Genomic DNA, 19,862 nt, shown 5'->3' with positions numbered 1-19,862 from the left:
CAGATTAAGCTCATGATTATATTCATGTTTGAATATCTGAGCTGTTTTTTTTTTCGTTTTGTTTCGACATGTAAATAGTATTTACGTGACATGTTATATGGGGACTGACGGGTGGTCCTAGAGATATTTTCCACTAAGGTTTAAAATGTTGTCTTAAATTGTCACATTAACAACATGAGTGTATATCTCACTTTTTCGGCTGAATTAAGATTTTCCCCTAAACAAACTCCACAGTCGGTCTTGACAATGTTTTTTCTTGTCTCGACATTTTAAAAAATGACGGCAGGTTATTGTTATGTTTCAGGGGTGGATCCAGAAACCAGGATAAGTGCTTTTAAAAACAAACAGCAATTTTAAAAAACTAATTTACCATTCATATCAGGTGCAATGTGGGATAAGTTGTAACTCGCGAATGAATGGATTAAGAGAACTATTAAAACATGGTCAATGATACAAAATAAATCCAAAATATCAAGGTCTGTGAGTAGGGCTACGAAAATAGCGAAAAACCCAGATTCTAAACCCGGGGTAATGGATGTTGAATTTGAGAAATGGTCACAAAAAAAAAATTGATGTTGATTATCCAAGTGTTTGAAGGACAGATTTTGAAATCCTTTGAACGACTTCAACAGAATTTGGCCTGTCTAAAAATGATTTTTTAGAAATATTTGCAACTAAGACATGAATGAGGAAAAATATGTAAAGAGCCAACTTCAGTTGAGGAATTGGTAATATCAAACTCAAAGGGACGATCAATAAAGGGGGTTATCTCAAAATTGTATAAAGCTCAGCAAATGCATCTCAGTAATCATGTGATGGGGTTGAGGAAAAATGGGAACTGGTAGCCAATGAAGTGATAAAGGATAAAGATTGGGAGAAAACCTTAAAAGAGGGAGACAAAATAACCAGTTTGACATTGAGGGAGTTCCAATGGAAAGTAAAAATGTGTTACTTCTATACACCCTCTATCACTTCAAAATATAAGAATACATCCAATTTACAGTGAAGAAAATAAGTATTTGAACACCCTACTATTTTGCTATTTCCCCCACTTAGAAATCACGGAAGGGTCTGAAATTTTCATCGTAGGTGGATGTCCACTGTGAGAGATATAAATTATAATTATTTTTGTTTTATTTTTGTTATGGGAATGACAATTTCAAGAACACCAGCCTTTTTTTTCCTCTCAAGCAGAAAGCAATAAAGCAATAAAAAGCACCTAATAGTGCTTATATCAATAAAATGTTTATCAAACGGCCAATGCTGCGACACCCTACGTCTAACCGCCTTGGTTACAATTCCAGAAAAAGGCGTGGAGGATCCTCCCTTGATTCGGACAGTCTATAAGTATAAGTATGATGTCTCTGCATTTCTCTTTTTTGATGGTCCCGATGCTTTTCTTGCATTTTGAAGAGCTTTTTTTAAAATCTGCAGATAGCAGAAAAGGGTAAGCTTCTATTTCCATGCTTGTATTTGCTTTTACCTGACTTTCTTTAACGCAACAACGTCAAGGGAGCATGAACTTATTCAATGCCAGACGTTTCTCTCAAATGGCACCAGACAATTTTTGCCATTTGACTCATATAGGACATATGAAAAGAAAGCTTCAACCCTCATCTTTCAGTCCCAAAAAAATGTGTTTCTAGATTCTACCATTGTTTAGTAAACAACAGTTGAACATTGCTAAGTTTCTTGAAAATACTCCTTTCAAAGAAAAGATCTGAAAAAACAACTTCTGTGAAAGGATGCATTTCAAGCAGAACTTTCACCTTGTAATATTGATTGCATCGAACCAGCAACATATTTATCTCACACATGAAATGCAACAAAAATAATCAGTCAACAATATCGTGAAGAAAACAATCGGCAGTAAACGAGAAAAAGTGAGTTTACTTAATTCCCCTGCGACCCTACTGAAGATAAGCGGTGCAGATAATGGAGATGAACCACTTTTCGAGAAGTTTTTATTGCAGAATATATTCTGGAGACCACCACAATACAAGTCTCAATCGGAGAATATTACCAATAATCTGCCTCTGATATTTTGAATCAAGATTCTTATGCCTTTTATGAGGCGTTGTATAGGTCAGCAGGAAACCGCAACTTCTGTTTTCTGCTTGCCATCTGTTTTCAGTTTGTTTGTTTTTTTTAGACATTGTATAGGTCAAGAGGAATCTAAAACTTTATTTTTCTGCTTGCACCTTGATCTCTGGTATTTTGACATCAGGCTGAAATTGTTTTTTTCGTTTAAAGTTCCTGACATTAGTTTGAACTTAAAGTTTGCATTGAAAATATCCATTTATAATAAAAGCTGATATACTTCATGTACACTAGGTCTACAACACCATTTTAACAAGGCTCAGCTGAGATGGAAACCCTCTGTTCAAATTGGTTGCACATCTCTGACAAAGCCGTTGGACTGCTGAACAAATCCATCAACTGGCCAGCATGTCTGCACCTGAAGACGAAGGACAAACACCAAGAATCAAGTTCAGGCTGTCTGAAAAGATGCACATCCATGGAAATACCCCCTAACATTGCAGTATCTAAGAAACATACACGTGAAAGGGTGTAGCAGGGCCAAACCGGGTACACGTGCTATGTTGAAACTATAAAGACCCACGCATATCTGAGATTCGCTGAGTTTCTTGTTGAAATTGTGTATCAATAAAAAAAGAGCTCCCTCTGACGTCATTTGATTCCTGCATTCTTTGAACACGTATGAGATGATTCAACAAATTGGTCTTATCTTCATCAGCTCTTTCCCCAAATAAAATTAATATATTTTGCTTTTATGGCTCTTTGAGTCAAAAAGGTTCCCGAACCCTGCTATATACTATAAATATACTACACCCTTTTTGCCGCACTGAAAACACAATACTGCAAAGAACTACACAGTGTCCGGCTGCGATCAGAGCAAATGATCAAATCAGAGTCATAAGAGCAAAGAAAACGGAATGATTAGAATTGATATTTCTGAAAAATACATGTTTTATGTATATTTCCAGGTTTTGTAGCATTTTCATATTTCCACTTTTGACAGGAGATATATTAAGGAGAGCAAAATCTTTTGGGATATTTAAAAAACAAAATAGGGGAGCAGATTGCTTATGACAATATTATCAATGATTTTGCATCAAGGAAAGCCAGAAGGGTTAGGTTTTAGTTTGTGTTTTTTTCCATTTATTCCACGATGTATTTTTCTCTAGTGTGTTTTCAGCATTTTTAACGAGTGGGATTGTGTAATTTCTCATCTCATCTCATCTCATCTCACGAGCCGTACCGCTTATCCTCATTAGGGTCACGGGGGGGCTGGAGCCCATCACAGCCATCTCCGGGCAGTGGGCAGGTGACACCCTGAACTGGTTGCCAGCCAATCGCAGGGCACACGGGGACAGACAACTCATTCGCTCATTCACACCTAGGGACAATTTGGACCGGCCAATTCACCTGAAATGCATGTCTTTGGAACGTGGGAGGAAACCAGAGTGCCCGGAGAAAACCCACGCAAGCACGGGGAGAACATACAAACTCCGCACAGGAAGTTTGGAGATGGATTTGAACCCACGACAGGTTCCCATGACATGAACTGTGCCGCACAAGCGCTAACCACTGCGCTGCCATGCTGCCCTGTGTAATTTCCTGTATACGAAAATGAGTCAATTTTATGATTTTATATTATTGTTTGCTTCACAATGTTCGATTAATATTTGCAATTTTAATGTATGTAATGTACTTGTATTTATTATTTAAGCATGTTTTAAAATGTAAATGCTACTTTTATGTGTGTGTATTCATATTTCATATTCAAGCCTTTGTGCAATCAACAAATATATATCTTTATCGTTTATTCGTGGTAAATATGTGTCTCGGCATTTTTGGGGTGTGGAAGGGGGTTGGGGGGTCTCACCCATGGTGTAATGTAGTGTAGAACCGCCACTGCACACAAGATATCATCACATTTACTGTCAGTTAAAGTTGAGGGGCTGGGCCGGTGCTTGATACTTTAAAGGTAATCCCAAATCCTTAAACATGCAAAATGTGTTATATGTCGAAGTGTCCTTGGGCAAGACGCTGAATCCCTAATGCCCCAATAAGCAGGTAGGCGCCTTGCATGGCTGCATGGCTGCTATTGGTGCGTGAGTGTGTGTGTGAATGGGCAGATGTGAAGCCCATTGTAAAGCGCTTTATATAAATGCAGACCATTTACATTTATATGATTTTCCTTTGAGGTAAAAATGGTAAAATGTTTTCCGTGAACTTATACCAGCTCAGTAGCCTAGATGGTAAGGCGCCCGCTTTGAGACTTGGAGGTCGGTGGTTCGCGCCCCGGCCGAGTCATTCCTAAGACTTAAAAAGTGGTCGGCGGCGCCCTCTGTTGGCTGCGGCTGCATCGGCTCGCTACAACGGGTCAGGTGTAATCGACATTTCGTTCTGTGTACATTGTTACACAGAATGACAATACAAGGAAATTATTTATTTATTTATTTTTTTTAATTTATCAACACATACCTGAATTTCTTCCCAAGAAAAGAGAGCTCCCTGCTGTTCCATTCATTCAAATTCCTCCTCCAATGATCACCACAAGTTGACGTTGTTTGTGCATGTGTCCTCACAATTTCGTGCGACCCCTTCTTTGAAAAACATTGCTTTCGTGGCAGTTTTTTCCCCTAAAAAACGCACGAAGGCTTTTTCTCTAAGTTTATATTTCGTGCTAGGTAAACCACTAGATGTCGCCCTCATCTGTCCCAAAGTATCAGAGTCTATACCTGCGTGTAGCAAATTTTAAGAAGCAAATAAAAGACTTAAAAAAAAACAACAGCAACGAATTGATCTGCAATTTCACCCCCCGAAGACGCATTTAAGTACCCCAAAATGACGCGTTCAAATAAGATGACTGCCGAGAAGACGCACCAAGGCGCTCAATCACGGTTGCTCTGATTGGGGGTGACGTCACCAGGGCTCAAGAGTCTGCGTTCGTGGCCGGGATGTGGGCTGCAGAGAACTGCTGGTAGAGCCCCTGCAAGAGGAGGGTCAACCCATCGTCTTTTGATGTCAAAGTGCACCATGGGTGCGTTTAAAGACACCGTTTGTCCGTCTTGTGCACGTTGACAAGTCGCACTTTTGCTCGGCGATGCGTTCAGGGGCTTGGAGGAGACTCGGAACTCATTGAAGGTAATCTTTTCGATTTATCTGCCGCATTTGTGTTTTTTTTTTTGCGTCAATGCATATTTGTATACATTTTTAAACTCGATGTTAGTCTGCTGCGCGTGCGCGTGATGTTGTTCGCACCGTGCAGATTTGAAATGAGCGTAAACAAGCCGCAGAGGGGTTTTTGATACGAATCAGAATGTCAACAACGGGATTAAAGCATTATCACCATCTGCATGGATGGATGCATTTGTTCCAGTACGTTGAAATGAGCGCTAGAGAATGGGCAGCCTTAATTTTGGCAAATGAGATGGCCAACATCTCAATTAACTTTATTTTATCTGTAACGTTTGTCAAGAGAATTCAAAATGTTGCAAAAATACTCATGGCAAGAGAACCATATTTGCTGACAAGTCATTTATGTCACTACTAGCATAGATAGACCAACAAATATATGTAACGGGTGTAATAATAACTTTTATTTTATTGAAATTCCTGCTAAAATATGTGTATAGTTTTTGGTAAATGTCCTGCAATGCTGAGTCCAACAGTGCCATCTGCTGGTATGGGGTGGGGTTTGGTTTTGGCTTCTAACATGTGACCAGGAGGCGGGGTTTTGTCAGTTTAACCAGAGTACTACAAAGAGATCAAAGAGATCAAACCCAGCAGAAAAAGCTAATGTTGTGACTCATCCATTTGCAGAAACTGTAATAATAAAAACCTCATCATCCAGTCCAGCGTGAATGTGGATCTTTGGTGGGACACGTACAACGCGGTTACATATACACGAAAAATAATGAAATAAAGCAACACGCTTCTTGTAATCGAAATTTAAAACGCTCACAAATAATAGAGCTTATTTACCAAATAATGTGACTAAATAACATATTCTCTAGAGAAAATGTTTCAGTCCAAATATGCTTTACAGCAAAAAAGAATTGGCAGAAATGATAAGGTCTGATGACAAAATAAATGTTATAAAGCCTCGCAAAACTACAGTATGATATTTTTTAATAAATCATGAAATAGCATCAGAACATAAACGTGTTTAAATTAGATTTACCACACTATAAACATAAAATGAGAGGCACATTAAGCAAAAAAGAAAGGACAAGGAAAATAATAAAAATATTAGTTTACCTTTTTGCCTCACATTTCTTGAAAAACTGATCCAATGACGTCTGCTTTTGCCGGCTTTTGACAATCCCTCGAAACATGAATATTTTGTTTGTTTGTTTGTTTGTACATGATTCAATTGTTTGTTTGTTTGTACATGATTCAAATTGAATCTTTTCTTCCGGCGCCGTCACGAATGGCAGCCACTCCAGCAGCTCCCGTGTTATTTTCGATTGTTCTCGATTGTTCTCAGCTCAGGGATGCTGCTGGAAATGTGAATTTCCCTTCGGGGATGAACAAAGTATCTATCTATCTATCTATCTATCTATCTAAAAGATGTAGCAATCACCTGACTTGTCAACACTTTTTCGTGGTGATTTCGTTCCACAAATTCCAAGACTTCATGGAATTTTGCTAAATGTCCTTAATCTGGGCTGATTGAATGATGGCTATGTTCTCCTCCTCTCTGAACTCTGAACTGTGATGGTGACACAAAGAGCATGCTGGGGTGCCAGGCAGATTTTAAGCAATAGCCAGTTTGTTTACATTCAGGGAACTTTGGAAGCGGCTAACAGCATCACGTACTGAACTGTATGTTTTACTTCCTATCCTGAAACTCCTTTGTAACTAGAGCTAATTTACTCCGTAACCTGAAATCTTCGTATATAGAGACATTTGTAAGTAGAAGTACCACTGTACACTTATACCAGGGGTCGGCAAACCAAAATGTTGGAAAAGCTATATTGGACCAAAAAAACAAAAGAAAATACATTTGTCAGGAGCCTCAAAAACATAAAAGCCATAATAGCCTATTTACAAAATGACTAGGTTTAATACAGCGAATCCTGTGGAGAACGATGCATCGCTTGACTATTTTATTATAGGTTACCTCCTCAAGTTTAACCTCATTAGAATATTAATGAATATGAAAGTTTCGTGTGCATTCTGTGTTGAAATTAGAGGGGGGCGTTAAATTGGGATGCTACCGCTTTAAAAGGGGCGAGGCTCCAACAGAAAAGACTGGAGAGAGGAAAACAAGCGAAGGAGCTAATTTCCCTTTCGTCGCTTAGTCACATAGTAAAATCTGGAGTTGAAATGTAATATTTAGTCTACACATTTTTACAGTATTGGAAAATGTTACTCTGTGTCATATTTGTCCTCCCACAGAATCCATAACAAAGAAAACATATTTCCTTTCTCTATTTCTTTTTCAATTTGTATACATTTTTGGATAAGTGCTAGGGAGCCACTCCGCAGCGCTGAAGAGCCACATGTGGCTCCTTAGCCGCAGGTTGCCAACCCCCCGGACCTATGCCTCTGTTTACTTTTCTTTTGAGCTATTTGCGGAAATTTGTGGTGGTAAAACAGCTGACTTGACATGTCATCCAGTTTCTGGGTCATATCAAGAGGCAGTTTATGATCCATTTGCAGTCCCAAACCATGACCGCCATCATTAACGCATTTTATAAAGAAAAGAAATGTCGAACATGTCTCATTTTGAGCTGGTTTCTTACAGCACACGTATGGAAGAGAGCCCTGCTTAATCTTATATCAAGTGGAAATTTTCAAGTCAATGCAGTTTAAAGGGACAGTGTGTATTATTTTGCGCCTGCTAGTTGTAAAAAAAAAACATCATTAAAATGGTTTGGATAACATCTAAAAATACATGAAGTATCATAAAAACAATGTTTAAAAAATACTCGTTGGTTAAGAAATTAGCATTCAGTGTTGTTTTTTATTTATTCCTGTTTTTCTTCTTTTTTCTTTCTGTTTTCCCCAATTTCATTTCTTTTTTTTCCTAATTATTTTCTTTTCATTTTTCATTGTTTTATTCTTTCTTCACAAAAGGCTTGGCAAAATATGAGACGCAATAAGGCTCTTTTTTCTCTCTTTGAGAATACAGTGACATCTAGTGGTCAAATATAACACATTGTCCCTTCAAAGAGGCAGTTTATGATCACTAACTCCGGCCACCAACATCAACGTATTTAACTATTTTTGAACGTTAATCAGGAAAGTGTCTCCTTTTTTAAGCCAATTTCTAACAATACACTTATAATAGGGAGCCATGATTAATTTTAATATAACAACTTGAAAATTTTAACATCAAGCATGGAATCTGAATTTTTTTATCCGATCGAGACTTTTTGACTTTATCAGAAACCTCTTTTTTTGTACTTAATAAAAACCTTAGTTATAAGCATTTAAAGCATTTTTCATAGAAAAGGAAGCCTAACAATGTAACCAAGTGGAGGGAATAAAAGTAGTTGCTTTGACATGCAAATAAAAAAAATGATGCTTGGATCTAAGGATAAGCAAACGCTTCTATTTTGCTTTGCTTTGATTAGGTGGGCGACTCCTCCTGACATGCAGACTTAATAAAAGCCCCAGAGGATCAAAGCAGGCCTCCTGAGAACGAGGCATAGTAATGGGTAACCACCTGAGCGACATGGCACCCCCTGGTTCCTTCCTGCCGGCTTTCAAGTGCCTGCACGTGGTGGTGATCGGCCTGGACTCAGCCGGGAAGACCTCCCTGCTCTACCGGCTCAAGCTGAAAGAGTTTGTGAAGACCATCCCAACCAAGGGCTTCAACACCGAGAAGGTAAAAGTGTCGGTGGGAGGCTCCCGGGCCGTCACCTTCCACGTGTGGGACGTGGGCGGCCAGGAGAAGCTCAGGCCGCTGTGGAAGTCCTACACGAGGCGCACCGACGGTTTGGTATTCGTGGTGGACGCCTCGGAGACGGAGCGCATGGAGGAGGCCAAGGTGGAGCTGCACAAGATCAGCCGCAGCTCGGAGAACCAGGGCGTGCCGGTGCTGATCCTGGCCAACAAGCAGGACCTGGACACGGCGTTGCCCGTCAGCCAGGTGGAGAAGCTGCTGGGCGTGCAGGAGCTGAGCGCCGGGACACTGCACCACGTGCACAGCTGTAGCGCCGTGGATGGCCGCGGCCTGCAGCAGGGCCTGGAGAAACTCTACGACATGATCCTCAAGAGGAGGAAGATGGTCAAACACGGCAGGGGCAGGAGGAGATGAGGACAGAGAACGAGATCCTGTCTGGCACAACAGTACCATCGAGCCAGGAAACAACATCGTCCTTTTATCCCTTTTTGGGTCAAATATATCGAAGACAATAATTCTCAGGCTAATACCGTAGTGTTGTCGATTCGAGCGGCATGGAAAGTAAGAATAAAATAAATAAACCCGTGTTACTAAATTTTGCACTTAATACTAAGAAACTAACTGTTCTAGAAAAAGGTATGCAAATGTAGAGTTAGTGTAAAGGGACATTGTGTATTATTTAGCAGAATTAAAAAGTGACCTCATTCTCTTCCCCGCATTTTTTGTTGTTTCTATTTGTTAGGGTAGCATGAAAATCGTTAAAGTAAAAGGAGGCCAGCTTCAACTACAGTCCAAACCCCAACCAAAACCCCAAGAAAGATGAAAAAAGAAGGGTTTATTCTAGCAGGTCTAAGAAATGCACGTACCTGCTTGTGGATTATAAGGAGCATGACAGAGGCTGCAATAATGACGCAAGCCAGAGGTGGCAGCTGTGAGTAAAAAAGTTAAAAATTCCCAGAGCAACTTGGAAAAACCTGTCTATGATTTAAGTTGAGTCATCAACAGAGTCCAGGCTGCTCTCTGCAAGTTCTGTAAGACATTGCTGGCAATAATGTTAAGGACTCCTTTCAAAACTTCATTATTGGAGAAAAAAAACAATGCTGATTTTAATTTATACCTCATATTTATACTTACTTTACATAACATGAAGCTTCACCTAGATTTTCCGCCATCTTGTTCCTAAGGATACCCCCCCAAAACTGAAAATATTGTGAAAATGGTTCCAGTGAGTCTTCGTAGTTTGTATTTTTCCTTTTGCTTTTAAGCGCTATTTTTTTGGTTGCACGACAGCGCAGAGAAATCTAGAGGTCAAATATTACACTACGTCCCTTGAAATGGAATTGAAATATAAATACGCTACGTTACTTGAACATATCAGAATGGCACATATTACTTCTTTATAACTTTCCAGTCATCCTATTTTTTTTAATGCGACATACCAAACACATATTTGGTTTTTACAATATTGATTAAGCCAGAAAATCCACCAGTTTTCTAACACTGAGCCGTGATTGGTTGAGCCTATGGAACTACGAGGTCATTTTCCACAAAAACAATAATAAAAATGCCGTTTTTAGACTAGCACATAACAGATTGTGGAACAACTTTTTTCCCCATTTTCCCTTATTAAAGTATCTTTGCATGACAGAAACTAGAAAAATGTCTCAAGTTTTGTGGTATTTTGGCAAAAAAGCCCAAACTATAAGCGAATATCCAATTTTTAATAGCATTTGTCTTCCATAGTTAGCATATCTGTAGTTCACAAAGCAAATAATGTTACATTTTAATTTGACTTGACACGCACATGAAGTAATCCCCCTTCCAGGATTACCACGCTGCAATGGATGTTGCAATAACCAATAATACACAGATATTGTCAACATAAAATATAGGTTATTCATATGCTTTACAATGAAAGTGTGTTTGAAGCCTAGGCCTTGTTCTTTATTGTCCTCACATGTCAAACTCCCATAAAAGTGAAGAAATTGAAAAATGTGGGAGGAGCAGGACAAAGTTCTTTGCTAAGACTTTTAAGAAAAAGTAGTTTTTTTTATTTTTCAATTTTCATGCCATCTTTATGGTTTATATTGTTTTGTGTATTTTTCTTTTTCCACCCCTCCAGAATCTGATCACAGTCATCAACGACAACTTCGTCCCGGTCCAAATCCTGGAGCTTGACGTCCAAGGTCTCGTCTCCCGCGTTGTGATGGGCAAAACCAAACTGGCCAACATGTCGGCCATTCCGTCACGCTCCGACAAATCGGTGCGCTTCAAAATCTCTGACCAATGTGATGAATTCATTTTTGATAACCGTTTTTTTATCACCTTGACAGTATAAGTATGAAATCGAACTGTCCATCTTGGATAAAGGCCTCAGGTGAGCATAGAAAAACATCTCGAGGTGTAACCTGAAGGTAACACATTCGACATCTTCTTCCAGTGCCTACTGCCAGTCCGGAGACATTAAAGTCCACACTTTGTTCCTGGAGTTGCAGTAAGTCTCCAAGCCACCAGAGGGCGCCTGCGTCTAAGCCAATCAAACATTGTAATCACTAATTTTTCGCAGAGATTGCATTTCAAAACCCTTAGAGTAGAGAAAGATTTATTTATTTACAAAGTAAATACTCTTATCATAAATTGAAACCAAAGAACAAACCCAATATTCAGGCTCAAGCATTTGTTTAACAAATAGAAGTACTCATAAGTTGTATTTGTTTTTCTTTACAATTAACTATCAAATTGTAATTTTAAAATAATATTGATTTCAGAACACTACGTATTTACTTCACAGGGTATTTTGTAGCCATCATTTGGACTTAATGGAAAACTCATTTACTTTCCTGGGCCCGGCAACTCAAACTATTTAAAAAGCCATACTAGACCAAAGAGAAACCCCACACAAAACGTGCATCTGGAGCTGCAAAAATGAAAATCCTTATATAGGCCATCTAAGGAAGGAAATACATGTTTTGTCTTTCCATATTAATTGGAAAACATTAAGAATGTGTCCATATAAAACCATATATTTTCCATTATCAAACATTGTTGAAAAAGCGCCAGCTGGGGGCCACTAGAGAGCGCCAAAGAGCCGCAATAGGATCCAGAGCAAGTTTAGCATGTCGGAAGTCTAACTTTGTTGGTGATTGAAAGCATTTCTCTCTGGCAATTGGTGCTTTTGTTGGTCTTAAGCAGGGGGTCGGGAACCTGTGGCTCGCCAGCTGTATATGGCTTTTTTTCATCAGTGCATCTGGCTTGGGGACAATATTAGGGCAATGTATGTTTTCTCCATATAATTTCACCAATAGCATGAGCGGAGCTTGTAGTAGTGCATGCAAAGCTGGAATAACTGATGGAATTCAGATGGTATGTCCAGGGCACATTTTTAACTACAGTTCAGAGTCATGGTGTCACACTAACAGACACGGTTTGACTTTACTACGCTAAGGATCCCCTTAAATAGAAGCTCATTAATCCAAGTTCACTGTTGAGACACTTTATGATAAAAACCCATGGAACAAACTGGAAACACCCCGAAATGCCAGCAAATCATCCCAAACAATTTGATTGGTTGAGCAGAAGGGATGGGCAGACCGATGCACACAGCTAGCACTGCCTTTAGTCTCTTGCCCAGCGCTTTCTACACCGAAAGTAATACTGTACGTTCGGATCCTCGTTTGCAGAATTTTGTGGCATTATTACAACAGAACTTTGCTCACACCTTGAAACCATTATTTATGACAAAAATTACCTTTAGCATGCTTAAGTAACTGCGGAAAATAGACAATTTTTAAGTTGTGTATTTATGTGCGACACAGACTCTGGCATTACTATTTTGTAGATTTGATCAAATTATCAAATTCACACAGTAAAATAAAAAATGTGATGAAGATTTGGCTTTTGTTTGGAGAGTAGTGGTGGCTCTCTTAAAGAACAAATCTAAATATCTTTCATGGCTTTTTGAGTTTTGATGCTACTGTGCGCATACGTCTGCCACCTCGGATTTCATGTGGTAGTTATGTAGTGAAAAGAAGTCCGTCTCTTTTTAGAGAACCGGCTTTTTCGGCTCAACTAATTAAAGGGAGCCGGCTCTCAAACGGCTCACTTGCTTTGATGCATTATATTACGAATTATTATGTTGTATAAAGAAGTTAAGAAAAAAATGTATAAAATGAGAAAATGAAAAAAGACAGGTTTGTGGTTATCCCTTTAATCAGTGTATTATGCAGAAAATGAATTAATAATTTGAATAAGAAAATGTATTATTCTACTTAATTATATTTGCATGTATTTTTTCCTGCTATGGTGAACGTCCAAGCTACTTAATTTTTGAACCTTTTTTATAATAAACCTCATTCATGTCAAGCAACTCAGCACCTCACAACAAAATGTTAATTAAGAATATATATGATATAACAAAACACATGTACAATATAACATGTTAAACTACATAAATAAACACGTTTGAAAAATAAATATGGTGTAAGATTATTTTGTAAGGGAAAATACGACAGTTTGTAAGGGCATGGAGCCCTGGAGCTTGACAGTTATGAGAGTGTTTAGTTGTTAAGATGGCTTTTAGAGAAACTTGAAATTGAAATACATAATTTCTGTTTGACAAGCTGGTTGACTACTTGGACAACTCAGACCGCAACGTCATTTGACGCACAGAGAGACACAGGCAGGGGCGGGGTGACTTTTTAGCCAATCAGAATGCAATTCCACCGTGCCCCACCCAGTCAGATGGATGGGCGGGGTTTTTGCGACTACCGAAACCAAAACGAGCCGATCAGAGGCTGGCTGAAGCTGTGACCAAATAAGCAAATGTTTAGCTGCTTTTTATTGTCTATCAGATGTTAAAAAGGGACAATGTGTCTTTTTGAGTCCCCAAGAGCACATTTGCGACACCTTAAAATGAGAGGAATAATCATGATTAGACCCATTGTTAGATTACAGTTGAAACACTTTTGGAATGCAGTTGGAGAAAAACAACATGTATTCTTCCTGTTGCACAGATTAAGCTCATGATTATATTCATGTTTGAATATCTGAGCTGTTTTTTTTTTCGTTTTGTTTCGACATGTAAATAGTATTTACGTGACATGTTATATGGGGACTGACGGGTGGTCCTAGAGATATTTTCCACTAAGGTTTAAAATGTTGTCTTAAATTGTCACATTAACAACATGAGTGTATATCTCACTTTTTCGGCTGAATTAAGATTTTCCCCTAAACAAACTCCACAGTCGGTCTTGACAATGTTTTTTCTTGTCTCGACATTTTAAAAAATGACGGCAGGTTATTGTTATGTTTCAGGGGTGGATCCAGAAACCAGGATAAGTGCTTTTAAAAACAAACAGCAATTTTAAAAAACTAATTTACCATTCATATCAGGTGCAATGTGGGATAAGTTGTAACTCGCGAATGAATGGATTAAGAGAACTATTAAAACATGGTCAATGATACAAAATAAATCCAAAATATCAAGGTCTGTGAGTAGGGCTACGAAAATAGCGAAAAACCCAGATTCTAAACCCGGGGTAATGGATGTTGAATTTGAGAAATGGTCACAAAAAAAAAATTGATGTTGATTATCCAAGTGTTTGAAGGACAGATTTTGAAATCCTTTGAACGACTTCAACAGAATTTGGCCTGTCTAAAAATGATTTTTTAGAAATATTTGCAACTAAGACATGAATGAGGAAAAATATGTAAAGAGCCAACTTCAGTTGAGGAATTGGTAATATCAAACTCAAAGGGACGATCAATAAAGGGGGTTATCTCAAAATTGTATAAAGCTCAGCAAATGCATCTCAGTAATCATGTGATGGGGTTGAGGAAAAATGGGAACTGGTAGCCAATGAAGTGATAAAGGATAAAGATTGGGAGAAAACCTTAAAAGAGGGAGACAAAATAACCAGTTTGACATTGAGGGAGTTCCAATGGAAAGTAAAAATGTGTTACTTCTATACACCCTCTATCACTTCAAAATATAAGAATACATCCAATTTACAGTGAAGAAAATAAGTATTTGAACACCCTACTATTTTGCTATTTCCCCCACTTAGAAATCACGGAAGGGTCTGAAATTTTCATCGTAGGTGGATGTCCACTGTGAGAGATATAAATTATAATTATTTTTGTTTTATTTTTGTTATGGGAATGTCAATTTCAAGAACACCAGCCTTTTTTTTCCTCTCAAGCAGAAAGCAATAAAGCAATAAAAAGCACCTGATAGTGCTTATATATATATATCAATAAAATGTTTATCAAACGGCCAATGCTGCGACACCCTACGTCTAACCGCCTTGGTTACAATTCCAGAAAAAGGCGTGGAGGATCCTCCCTTGATAAGTATAAGTATGATGTCTCTGCATTTCTTTTTTTTGATGGTCCCGATGCTTTTCTTGCATTTTGAAGAGCTTTTTTTAAAATCTGCAGATAGCAGAAAAGGGTAAGCTTCTATTTCCATGCTTGTATTTGCTTTTACCTGACTTTCTTTAACGCAACAACGTCAAGGGAGCATGAACTTATTCAATGCCAGACGTTTCTCTCAAATGGCACCAGACAATTTTTGCCATTTTGACTCATTCTTTAAGGCCTTCAGAAAATGTAGTTCTGTAGGCATAGGACATATGAAAAGAAAGCTTCAACCCTCATCTTTCAGTCCCAAAAAAATGTGTTTCTAGATTCTACCATTGTTTAGTAAACAACAGTTGAACATTGCTAAGTTTCTTGAAAATACTCCTTTCAAAGAAAAGGTCTGAAAAAACAACTTCTGTGAAAGGATGCATTTCAAGCAGAACTTTCACCTTGTAATATTGATTGCATCGAACCAGCAACATATTTATCTCACACATGAAATGCTACAAAAATAATCAGTCAACAATATCGTGGAAAAACAATCGGCAGTAAACGAGAAAAAGTGAGTTTACTTAATTAAATCGATCTCTTGCAACCTGAGACAACTGCTCAAGTAGACATAGCCAACAGTACTTCGAGGTATCTGTTCACAACAAAGGTCAATTGTAATAAAATATAAATTGAGTGTCACCCTAAACAATAAATCGCAATCGCTTGTCGTAGACATATGCTACTGTACTTCGAACATTTTCACACCATCAAAGTAAGGGGCGTTACAATTTCAACCTTTTGAATTTTCAACAAATTTAAAGTCAAAAGTATAAAATCCATGGAAAAATGCATATTGACCAATCACAAGAGGGGAAATAAGTGTCTGATAGGGGACCAGCTGTCTGTTGTTTGGGCTAAAGGGAGTTGTGCCCACCCTGGCATTTGATATGCCCCCCCTGCGACTGATGTCTGGTGACGCCACTGGTGCAAACCCGAGCATTTTTGCTTTGGAAAATATAAATATGATGTCTGCATGTCATTTTTTTTTTGGTCCCGATGCTTTTCTTGCATTTTGAAGAGCTTTTCTTTAAAACCTGAAGATAGCAGTAAAGGGTAAGCTTCCATTTCCATGCTTGTATTTGCTTTTACCTGACTTTCTTTAACGCAACAACGTCAAGGGAGCATGAACTTATTCCAACGTCAAGGGAGCATGAACTTATTCAATGCCAGACGTTTCTCTCAAATGCTGCCAGACAATTTTTGCCATTTTGACTCATTCTTTAAGGCCTTCAGAAAATGTAGTTCTGTAGGCATATGACATATGAAAAGAAAGCTTCAACCCTCATCTTTCAGTCCAAAAAAAATGTGTTTCTAGATTCTACCATTGTTTAGTAAACAACAGTTGAACATTGCTAAGTTTCTTGAAAATACTCCTTTCAAAGAAAAGGTCTGAAAAAACAACTTCTGTGAAAGGATGCATTTCAAGCAGAACTTTCACCTTGTAATATTGATTGCATCGAACCAGCAACATATTTATCTCACACATGAAATGCAACAAAAATAATCAGTCAACAATATCGTGAAGAAAACAATCGGCAGTAAACGAGAAAAAGTGAGTTTACTTAATTCCCCTGCGACCCTACTGAAGATAAGCGGTGCAGATAATGGAGATGAACCACTTTTCGAGAAGTTTTTATTGCAGAATATATTCTGGAGACCACCACAATACAAGTCTCAATCGGAGAATATTACCAATAATCTGCCTCTGATATTTTGAATCAAGATTCTTATGCCTTTTATGAGGCGTTGTATAGGTCAGCAGGAAACCGCAACTTCTGTTTTCTGCTTGCCATCTGTTTTCAGTTTGTTTGTTTTTTTTAGACATTGTATAGGTCAAGAGGAATCTAAAACTTTATTTTTCTGCTTGCACCTTGATCTCTGGTATTTTGACATCAGGCTGAAATTGTTTTTTTCGTTTAAAGTTCCTGACATTAGTTTGAACTTAAAGTTTGCATTGAAAATATCCATTTATAATAAAAGCTGATATACTTCATGTACACTAGGTCTACAACACCATTTTATCAAGGCTCAGCTGAGATGGAAACCCTCTGTTCAAAATGGTTGCACATCTCTGACAAAGCCGTTGGACTGCTGAACAAATCCATCAACTGGCCAGCATGTCTGCACCTGAAGACGAAGGACAAACACCAAGAATCAAGTTCAGGCTGTCTGAAAAGAAGGACATCCATAGAAATACCCCCAACATTTCAGTATCTAAGAAACATACACGTGAAAGGGTGTAGCAGGGCCAAACCGGGTACACGTGCTATGTTGAAACTATAAAGACCCACGCATATCTGAGATTCGCTGAGTTTCTTGTTGAAATTGTGTATCAATAAAAAAAGAGCTCCCTCTGACGTCATTTGATTCCTGCATTCTTTGAACACGTATGAGATGATTCAACAAATTGGTCTTATCTTCATCAGCTCTTTCCCCAAATAAAATTAATATATTTTGCTTTTATGGCTCTTTGAGTCAAAAAGGTTCCCGAACCCTGCTATATACTATAAATATACTACACCCTTTTTGCCGCGCTGAAAACACAATACTGCAAAGAACTACACAGTGTCCGGCTGCGATCAGAGCAAATGATCAAATCAGAGTCATAAGAGCAAAGAAAACGGAATGATTAGAATTGATATTTCTGAAAAATACATGTTTTATGTATATTTCCAGGTTTTGTAGCATTTTCATATTTCCACTTTTGACAGGAGATATATTAAGGAGAGCAAAATCTTTTGGGATATTTAAAAAACAAAATAGGGGAGCAGATTGCTTATGACAATATTATCGATGATTTTGCATCAAGGAAAGCCAGAAGGGTTAGGTTTTAGTTTGTGTTTTTTTCCATTTATTCCACGATGTATTTTTCTCTAGTGTGTTTTCAGCATTTTTAACGAGTGGGATTGTGTAATTTCTCATCTCATCTCATCTCATCTCACGAGCCGTACCGCTTATCCTCATTAGGGTCACGGGGGGGCTGGAGCCCATCACAGCCATCTCCGGGCAGTGGGCAGGTGACACCCTGAACTGGTTGCCAGCCAATCGCAGGGCACACGGGGACAGACAACTCATTCGCTCATTCACACCTAGGGACAATTTGGACCGGCCAATTCACCTGAAATGCATGTCTTTGGAACGTGGGAGGAAACCAGAGTGCCCGGAGAAAACCCACGCAAGCACGGGGAGAACATACAAACTCCGCACAGGAAGTTTGGAGATGGATTTGAACCCACGACAGGTTCCCATGACATGAACTGTGCCGCACAAGCGCTAACCACTGCGCTGCCATGCTGCCCTGTGTAATTTCCTGTATACGAAAATGAGTCAATTTTATGATTTTATATTATTGTTTGCTTCACAATGTTCGATTAATATTTGCAATTTTAATGTATGTAATGTACTTGTATTTATTATTTAAGCATGTTTTAAAATGTAAATGCTACTTTTATGTGTGTGTATTCATATTTCATATTCAAGCCTTTGTGCAATCAACAAATATATATCTTTATCGTTTATTCGTGGTAAATATGTGTCTCGGCATTTTTGGGGTGTGGAAGGGGGTTGGGGGGTCTCACCCATGGTGTAATGTAGTGTAGAACCGCCACTGCACACAAGATATCATCACATTTACTGTCAGTTAAAGTTGAGGGGCTGGGCCGGTGCTTGATACTTTAAAGGTAATCCCAAATCCTTAAACATGCAAAATGTGTTATATGTCGAAGTGTCCTTGGGCAAGACGCTGAATCCCTAATGCCCCAATAAGCAGGTAGGCGCCTTGCATGGCTGCATGGCTGCTATTGGTGCGTGAGTGTGTGTGTGAATGGGCAGATGTGAAGCCCATTGTAAAGCGCTTTATATAAATGCAGACCATTTACATTTATATGATTTTCCTTTGAGGTAAAAATGGTAAAATGTTTTCCGTGAACTTATACCAGCTCAGTAGCCTAGATGGTAAGGCGCCCGCTTTGAGACTTGGAGGTCGGTGGTTCGCGCCCCGGCCGAGTCATTCCTAAGACTTAAAAAGTGGTCGGCGGCGCCCTCTGTTGGCTGCGGCTGCATCGGCTCGCTACAACGGGTCAGGTGTAATCGACATTTCGTTCTGTGTACATTGTTACACAGAATGACAATACAAGGAAATTATTTATTTATTTATTTTTTTTAATTTATCAACACATACCTGAATTTCTTCCCAAGAAAAGAGAGCTCCCTGCTGTTCCATTCATTCAAATTCCTCCTCCAATGATCACCACAAGTTGACGTTGTTTGTGCATGTGTCCTCACAATTTCGTGCGACCCCTTCTTTGAAAAACATTGCTTTCGTGGCAGTTTTTTCCCCTAAAAAACGCACGAAGGCTTTTTCTCTAAGTTTATATTTCGTGCTAGGTAAACCACTAGATGTCGCCCTCATCTGTCCCAAAGTATCAGAGTCTATACCTGCGTGTAGCAAATTTTAAGAAGCAAATAAAAGACTTAAAAAAAAACAACAGCAACGAATTGATCTGCAATTTCACCCCCCGAAGACGCATTTAAGTACCCCAAAATGACGCGTTCAAATAAGATG

General features: G+C 38.7%; 1 protein-coding gene and 3 long non-coding RNA genes across 6 annotated transcripts in view; 2 read left to right on the top strand and 2 right to left on the bottom strand.

Moving 5' to 3' along the window:
• Positions 1-1,947: 1,947 nt before the first annotated feature.
• On the bottom strand, positions 1,948-4,884 carry LOC148347278 (uncharacterized). Its single transcript, XR_015847832.1, has 3 exons — positions 4,513-4,884; positions 4,268-4,434; positions 1,948-2,458 (listed from the first exon to the last, which is right to left on the bottom strand). It is a non-coding gene; the product is annotated as an uncharacterized LOC148347278 (long non-coding RNA).
• Positions 4,885-4,963: 79 nt separating this feature from the next.
• Positions 4,964-14,986, top strand: LOC148347277 (ADP-ribosylation factor-like protein 4D). 2 transcript variants are annotated; one of them, XR_015847831.1, is made up of 5 exons: positions 4,964-5,175; positions 8,616-9,448; positions 11,010-11,150; positions 11,221-11,264; positions 11,328-14,986. XR_015847831.1 is itself a non-coding variant. In XM_088323030.1 (2 exons), the coding sequence occupies exon 2, from the start codon at positions 8,696-8,698 to the stop codon at positions 9,299-9,301; it is 606 nt and encodes a 201-aa protein (XP_088179156.1). In that variant the 5' UTR covers positions 4,964-5,175; positions 8,616-8,695; the 3' UTR covers positions 9,302-9,605. The 2 variants fall into 2 exon arrangements, 1 of the variants encoding a protein (XP_088179156.1); XM_088323030.1 differs by lacking the exons at positions 11,010-11,150; positions 11,221-11,264; positions 11,328-14,986 and having other exon boundaries at positions 8,616-9,605.
• Positions 14,987-16,286: 1,300 nt separating this feature from the next.
• Positions 16,287-19,862, top strand: part of LOC148347266 (uncharacterized) — a 346,298-nt gene continuing 342,722 nt past the window's right edge. The window contains exons 1-2 of one of the 2 annotated variants that reach the window (XR_015847924.1): positions 16,287-16,351; positions 17,302-17,726. This is a non-coding gene — a long non-coding RNA (uncharacterized LOC148347266). Of the gene's footprint in view, positions 16,352-17,301; positions 17,727-19,862 lie in introns of those variants that run through there. The other variant, XR_015847923.1, reaches the window with a different exon arrangement.
• Positions 16,915-19,850, bottom strand: LOC148347276 (uncharacterized). The gene is made up of 3 exons (XR_015847925.1): positions 19,479-19,850; positions 19,234-19,400; positions 16,915-17,425 (listed from the first exon to the last, which is right to left on the bottom strand). It is a non-coding gene; the product is annotated as an uncharacterized LOC148347276 (long non-coding RNA).

This window comes from Urocampus carinirostris, chromosome 19 (genome assembly GCF_059441175.1).
Source record: "Urocampus carinirostris isolate Australia breed hairy pipefish chromosome 19, RoL_Ucar_1.0, whole genome shotgun sequence".
In the NCBI taxonomy this organism is placed as follows: Eukaryota; Metazoa; Chordata; class Actinopteri; order Syngnathiformes; family Syngnathidae; genus Urocampus; species Urocampus carinirostris.
Note: the sequence above shows the minus strand (reverse complement) of the source record. Positions and strands in the feature narration are given on the sequence as shown.